Source organism: Ipomoea triloba, chromosome 7 (assembly GCF_003576645.1).
Source record: "Ipomoea triloba cultivar NCNSP0323 chromosome 7, ASM357664v1".
NCBI classification, from domain to species: domain Eukaryota; kingdom Viridiplantae; phylum Streptophyta; class Magnoliopsida; order Solanales; family Convolvulaceae; genus Ipomoea; species Ipomoea triloba.
This window is the reverse complement of record NC_044922.1, coordinates 11,712,309-11,719,776: the sequence shown is the minus strand read 5'-3', so window position 1 is coordinate 11,719,776 and position 7,468 is coordinate 11,712,309. Positions and strand designations below refer to the sequence as shown.

General features: G+C 36.3%; 1 protein-coding gene across 1 annotated transcript; it reads right to left on the bottom strand.

The window, feature by feature from the left end:
- Positions 1-2,487: 2,487 nt before the first annotated feature.
- LOC116024125 (F-box/LRR-repeat protein At3g03360-like) lies at positions 2,488-6,957 on the bottom strand. Its single transcript, XM_031265027.1, has 3 exons — positions 6,223-6,957; positions 3,062-3,220; positions 2,488-2,568 (listed from the first exon to the last, which is right to left on the bottom strand). Exons 1-3 carry the CDS (start codon positions 6,955-6,957, stop codon positions 2,488-2,490), a joined length of 975 nt encoding a protein of 324 aa, XP_031120887.1.
- Between the last annotated feature and the right edge of the window lie 511 nt (positions 6,958-7,468).

The following is a 7,468-nucleotide window of genomic DNA, read 5'->3' as shown; positions in this document are numbered from 1 at the left end:
TATTCCATATTCCACTTTCTTGAGTTCATGCTTCACTTGCTTCTTTTGGATAAAGTTACTCTTTTTATGTTCCCATCATTCCTTGTTTGGGGAATCTGACCACTTCAGGATTGGTGCACTTCTTGACCGTTTGTGGTGGAGGTCTGACGTGTCATCCACTTCCGTCCATTTTGAAACCTCCCGCTCAGCACCTCTTCAATATTTTATCTCCATGATATTCTTCTTCTCCAAACTTAGAGTATTTTATCTGCACATGTTGACTAACATTCAGCCTCTTGGAGAAGTGCCGGTTTATCGATACCATAAAAGATGTCTCGACCACTTGATGTTTCAATCCCATGTATCGAGAGGTCTATCTCTCGAATATTCTTTACGTCTCGAACTCGATAGGTATATCGAGAGGTCCTTACATCTCGAACTTGGCTTGTGTCTCGAGACTTAGTTGATGTCTCGTAGACCCTTATTCCTCCAGAGTTGTCTCGTGCCTGCTTCTGATCTATCTGTTTGCTTACAACACGAAAACTTCTAAGTTGTTCAAACAAGTTTACCTTAAGCTTAAATATTTCCCGAGTTGAGCTCAAATTACCCGGTTGTATTTTCGCTCTTAGTTTACTTATCGAACTTACATTGTTTTGCCTATGAATCGAGACTTGGGGATTCTTACTTAACAGTTGGTATCATCAAAACCTATTACATGATGTTCCTAACATATTTGACTACCTAAACTAACTAAATAAATAATTTAAAATGTAATGTATTATTGAACATTTTATCGCACAATGACAAATTATACATAATAGACAATTAATTAGATTATCTTTTATTTTTTTATCATAATAGTTAGAATATTATGTAAGTTTATTTACTTTAATTTGATAATTAATTTTTGTTTATTGAACATTTTGTTAAATTTGGTTATATACTTTATTTTATTTATTTACTTATATACTTTAATTTGACACTTATAAAATTATTTTTTGTTTATTGATAATTATATTATTTTTATTATTTATCACTTTCATTTTTCATAAATTTGCATTTTAAAGAGAATTTTTAATAAAAGAATATTGTATAAACATTACTACATTATCTTAACTAGTATATGGCATTTATTTATTAAAATAATAATTATCTCACACACACACACACACATATATATGAAAATTGAATATTTGTTAATATTTTTTGTTTATGGTTTTATTATTTTAATTTAGATAAATTTTATAAGTTTATGTATTATTGAACATTTTATCTCTCTCTCTCTCTCTCTCTCACACGCGCGCACATACACATATAATACACAAATTTTTTTAATTGAACATTTTTATCACAATAATGAGTAATGACTAACATATACAATAACACACAATTAATCTAAACTAAAATAAATAAGAACATTTCTAAAATATATTACAAATAAATAAAGTTTAATTAAATAAATAAAATACGGACGTACCTTTCGACGACCGGGGAGAACGGCAACGATCGGCAAGCTTGGGGCAATGGGCGACTGACGAAAGGCGACTGGTTGCTTTTTAGGAATTGAGAAGGTTTTCATTGCTCGAGGTTAGATGTTTAGCTATAATTGCAGATAGAGTTTAAAATTATGTAGGAAATTTTACGTTTTATTAGGGTCTCTACAAAAGTAAAAATTGTGTACAAATAACCATTTTAATTTTATGCATCTCCTCAATCTTTACTATAAATAGTTATAATGGTTAGGTTTGTGAGAAAGAATGCTTACCAGTTTTTGAATTGAATGTACTAACTAGCACAACTATTTTTGAGTTTTAAGTTAATTAATTGCAAGTACTCTTCATACAAAATTGTTTGGAGTATTTTTAGTGCATATACTTCTATTCAATCTACTCAACAGTTGTGCCTTCTCAACAAAAGCAGAAATTATTCACTATAAGTTCAGTAGTGTGTAATGATTCCTTCTCTCTACAGCTAGAGTTCCCGTCCATGAAGAGAATATGAGCTTTCCGAGATGCACAAAGGAAGCGCAACAACTGCCAATGAATTCTGCCCGCCGTGCAAGCTTTCATATTCTCATATTTTTGAATAACAATTTTTTTTAGAGTAGGGGATTTCAAGATCAGAGCAGCATTAAATCCACTAAATGAATCAATCTTTATTGTGTTAAGTATTTTCATATTTTGATTAATGATGTAACCACCTGGATTTTCAAAAAGTCTTTCAGCAGCTTCATTGTCATGAGGAGGACATATTAATAATGTTTTGGAGGTTTGACCTCAAAATTACTAATCCCTTCACAATCATCCAAAACCAGCTTTTCAAGATTATATTAGGAATACTGTAAACAATCCCTTACCGTTATATTATCACTAAATATTCATACTTAAAAGTTAAAACTAAAACAGTTTAAAGATTTGGGAATGAGAGGAGTGCTAATTGTATGAAAATACAGTTCCAATATGAATTTGCTAATCGGCTCATCAATCTTGATTATTTTCTTAAGCATCTTCAAATCATGATTGATAAAGAAGAATCTTTCATAAGTCTTGAAGCAGCATCTTTAAGATCTTTGTCAATCAATCTACTTGACTATAACTCAACAAGAATGAAAAACATGCATGTTAGGGAAAACAAATTAAAGAATCAAACCACTCCAGACGTACATGAGATACACTTTCTTACATGTTTTTAATCACCCTATATAAGTAACCTAGATAAAACTTGTTGACAAATTACTCGAGTTGCATGCAACGAGATAATTCAACAAGGAGAAGAAAAGATGAAAATTCTCTCGAGCTAATACTGAAGATACCAGCTCTCAAAAGATGCAATAACGGTGAGTAAATTAAGATTATGAGTGGTTACACTAGATTTTCAAAAAGCGATATTCTGATATCCCATTCCTAAGACTTTATGGAAAGATTTTGATGCCCCATTGCAAGATATTTCCAGGGGAATTTGAGGGGGCAAAAACACATAATTTGAGTACTCATTACTATATAAATCTCTCACAAATTAAAATACATACAACCGTGAGTGAATTTGAAAAAGACACATGATTTCAGTAGATTACATGTCTTACCAGCGTGTTTTCTGCTTGAATCTTCAGTTCACATTGGTTGGGGGATCTTTCAAGCAATTCCAAAGCAACAGTGATCTGACCAAACTCTGATTCTATCACCCATATTACTTGCAGATTTGTTGTTGGGAACTCCTGTGCGACTACTGCAACATCACCAAACTTAAACACAGTAAAGGAAACAAAAATTAGCCATGAGAAGAACTCTAACAAGCCACAAGGCCAAAAAATGTATATATATTTTCCTTTAAAAGGAAAAATTTCCTGGCCCTAAGACCTAATAAGATTGGATAGACCACATTAACATAGTGGTCGGAGGTGGGAGAATCTGTGCTTAATGCCCACTAAATTAGTTTTGTGAAACTCTCATGCACTCAAGAACATACAACTCCCACACTATATGTAACACCCCAATTTTCACCTCTTGGATTTATTACAAAATCCCTAATAGTACAATACATTGCGGAAGCATCAAACCAGCAGAAAACTGGGTGTTACCGCCACGCTTAGGTATCTCTCCTATACCCAAACGCTAAGGCTAAACTTACAACCTCAAATAACCATATCAACATCCAAAAGTGTACATATGGAACTAATCCTTCCAGGGTGTCTATTCTAGGATAGAGTAGTCTTCAACCTCGACTCCCATCCTATTCAGAGCTCATCGGGCCACAGAGGCCCACGCTAGACTGCATCTAATACAGGACACAATGAAGTGTAGTTAGCGCGATGGCTAAGTAAGGGAATCCATTGTCACTCGAAAGTAAACAAAGGTTTCGAAAACGACAATAATAATAATAAGTAAAAAGATAAACGTTACCCAACGGTCGCAGTCTTCCTGCAATCATTTCAACGATAAAATAGTACCACAATATATAAGTAACTTGGGCACATAACACTTCCATTTCCGAGAATATTCATTTAGTTCAAAAGTGAGAGACACAACGCCCAGACTATTGTTCGAGACACCCGACAATTAATCCTCACAACTCCACTCAGCGAATAGACTTCGCTCTGCAGTATGAATCAATCATACAAAAACCCACACTTCACTCAGCGAATAGACTTCGCTCTGCAGTATGAATAAATCATACAAAATCTCACACTTCACTCAGCGAATAGACTTCACTCTGCAGTATGAATAAATCATACAAAATCTCACACTTCACTCAGCGAATAGACTTCGCTCTGCAGTATGAATAAATCATACAAAATCTCACCATTCACTCAGCGAATAGACTTCGCTCTGCAGTATGAACAATTCATACAGAACCCCTCACCATTCATTACATTCACACGACGCAATATTGTCAACTTACTCAAATATATTCCCCAAAATACACATATTGGTTAATGCTCTTACTACTACGAGAATCCAAGTACGAGAGTCACAATAATTCTCAAAACACAATTTTTCTCCAAGTTAATAAATATAATGCACAAAATAATATTTGAGTCTTCAAAAAATTTCACCCGGTTGCCCGTAGGCTTCCAAAACATCGCAAAAAATTTCACCCGGTTGCCCGTAGGCTTCCAAAACATCGCAACACTCGGGACCCGGTTGCCCGTAGGCTTCCAAAACATCGCAACACTCGGGATTAAAAACATCGGGGAAAAACTGGGTCAAAAACAAGTCGAAAACGAGTCCGCGTTGCGCGGACTCGCGACTGGCCGCACCAGCGGACGCACGGCGGACGCGGCGTCCGGACCGTGTCCGCTGGTTCGGCGCTGCTCGCCGAAACTGGGCGCCCACGGACGCGTGTCCGTGCGGCGTCCAGCCTCTCGGCCGAGGTGCCGTAACGACGTCTCGCACAGGGCGCGTCGTGGACGCGCGGTGGACGCGCGTCCACTGTCGCGTCCACCCGTTTCTGCCCACTTCGAGCCGTAAGATCGGGGTTGTAACGACCCGATCTTCCACCATTTTCACAAGTGTAAGCATGTATGGACCTAATACCACATATACATGCATAAAATAGCTATGAACATGCCTATTAAAAATTACCAAAAATCAAAGTAGAGATTTTTGAGCCAACTTTTAGATCCATAAACTTAACACATAATTTTCGTGTAAAAATTCCTAGTCATATAATTTACTAGCATTTGTCTACCTTCAAGTGATTGAGCCAACTTAAGGGATTCCTTACCTCGTTGGAGGATCTTAAACCGAAGAAGTTGTTAGTTTCCTTCCTTTGAGTCCAAGGATCCTAAAAATGTCACCATAACAACAATATTTTCATGCACCATTAATTTACACTTAAGTTCTAGGGATGATTTAATCCAAACAAAGTCTAAAGTCTTACCTACACTTAGACACTTGAGTTGGAAAAATGCTTGGGAGCTCTAGATCACAAGTGTAAGACTAAGCCTAATTCTTTCTTCTTCTTCCTTGTGTAATTCGAAAATGTGGGGGAGTAGGAGAGATGAGTGATGGAGAGTTTAACTTGTAGCTTAAGGGATCAAGTATACCATGCCATACCTCTTATGACACACCATTAATTACCTCCACAATGTGGTAATTAGGAGTGCCACATGTCAACTCCCTATGGTGGCTCTTGAACAACAAATATTTACTTTGCCAGTTTGGGGTTAAATCAGATGAAAGTTCGGAGGATTATAACTTAATTCGAGAAAATTCTAACACCAAAATTATCCTAAAAATAATCCCGTCGATAACCACTAAAATTGGGAATTTTTCGGTATCTTGCGAAATATAGGTACAAGGTCCGTAACAATTTTACCCTTACAGTCCGTTTAAATTTTCACTTGAACTAACTAGAAGTTCAGGCTTAATCGTATCATACTTAATAATCTAATCTTTAGGAAAATTCGAACTGTATAAGCATCCTTTAACATTTTACGGTTCGTGACCGGTACGTAGATCGCAGCTTGTTAATAACTAGTCTCACTTATAAAAATCCTTCTGAAGTACCGAGAGATCATCTCATAAATGTCATAGCCTAAAAAAAATATTTTTCGAACCCTAACTTTGTCGGAAAAACCGAGGGGTTACACTATAGCTCTCCCTCCCTCCAATCTACCGCACGCAAACATATATACAACTCTGGCACCATCTAACGCCTAATTGAGCTACCCGCACATCAATGGAGGTGCTCGTGCAGGCATACATACTTGCATTAAGATGAGAACAAAGTAAAGATTCTCACCCCTAACAAATCTAAGCAATAAGCCCTAACTAGTCTCGAATGAGGCGACAACCATCTTGGTTCAAATGCAGGAAAAACAAAAGCCAAATCCAAGCTTTTTAGTTTTGGAGCACAGATCTTAAAATTATTGATCCCAACACAGAAACTAAAAGAAATCTTCTCAAGATTAGGGACGACTCCTCCATTGATTCTACTCTTAAACTCAACTCCATAGAAAACCAATGAAGTGACGCCATGAAATATACAACCACCAACACCATCTATGGGGCAATCAATATCAAAATTGAAACCCCCAAGTATCAATTGCTTAATTGTTGGGCACGAGATTATACAAGACGGCAACTTATATTGTTTTCCAAATACACTGATATTAAGCTCCTCAACTCCATTTCTTGATAGATAAACGCACCAACCATCTATGTCGGACTGTTGCGGCTTAGGACCTTCCAATCCCGGGCAAGAAATGCACAGACTAAATTTCTTAACCGGACCAGCACGGTGCAAGAGAATGTGGTTTATAACGTTGACGAGTCCCACGGGTTTATCACCCTCGCATTTTCTGAGACATTCCAAGAAGTGGGTATCGAACACAAGCCGCCCATGGCGCAACCAAACATCTTTCCAGTCAGTAGAGAGTAGAGCAGTTCTGGCAACGTCTCGAATGGGCAAACACTCTAAAATCTTTTCCTTTACATCGTCTGGAAGCTCACTTATTATATCCTTTCTTGCACCCATTGGATCCAAAACAACAACCTTAACGTACTATTAGCTTTCTAGTTCCAATTCATCATATATACGGGATTCCTGTTCATGTGCTTATGGGATCTGATCTTGGATATGGCCAAAACAATTGGATCCAAAACAATAGCCGTGTATGCGTATTTCTCTCTGATGCGAATGATTTGAAATTCCCAACTGGACAGTTGTGATGAATGTGTGGATAATTAACAATGGCTTATTGATTAAAAAAAAAAAACTTTTATGTTGGCTACAAATTTCTCAATATTAAAATCTTATAATTTGTGAAAATTACATTAAAGTAACAATAGCTGATACATTGTTTAATATTATGATTCAATAACTGCATTTTTCGTCAATTTATAATGCCTCAAATGGAGCCTTAAAAAAAAAAGAAAAGAAAAAACCTAAAACCACAATTGCATTATATTATTCACTCGAAGATTATTTTGAGAAATTTTCCTTTGAATTATAAATAAGTTATCACGCCATCGGAACTTAACTAACT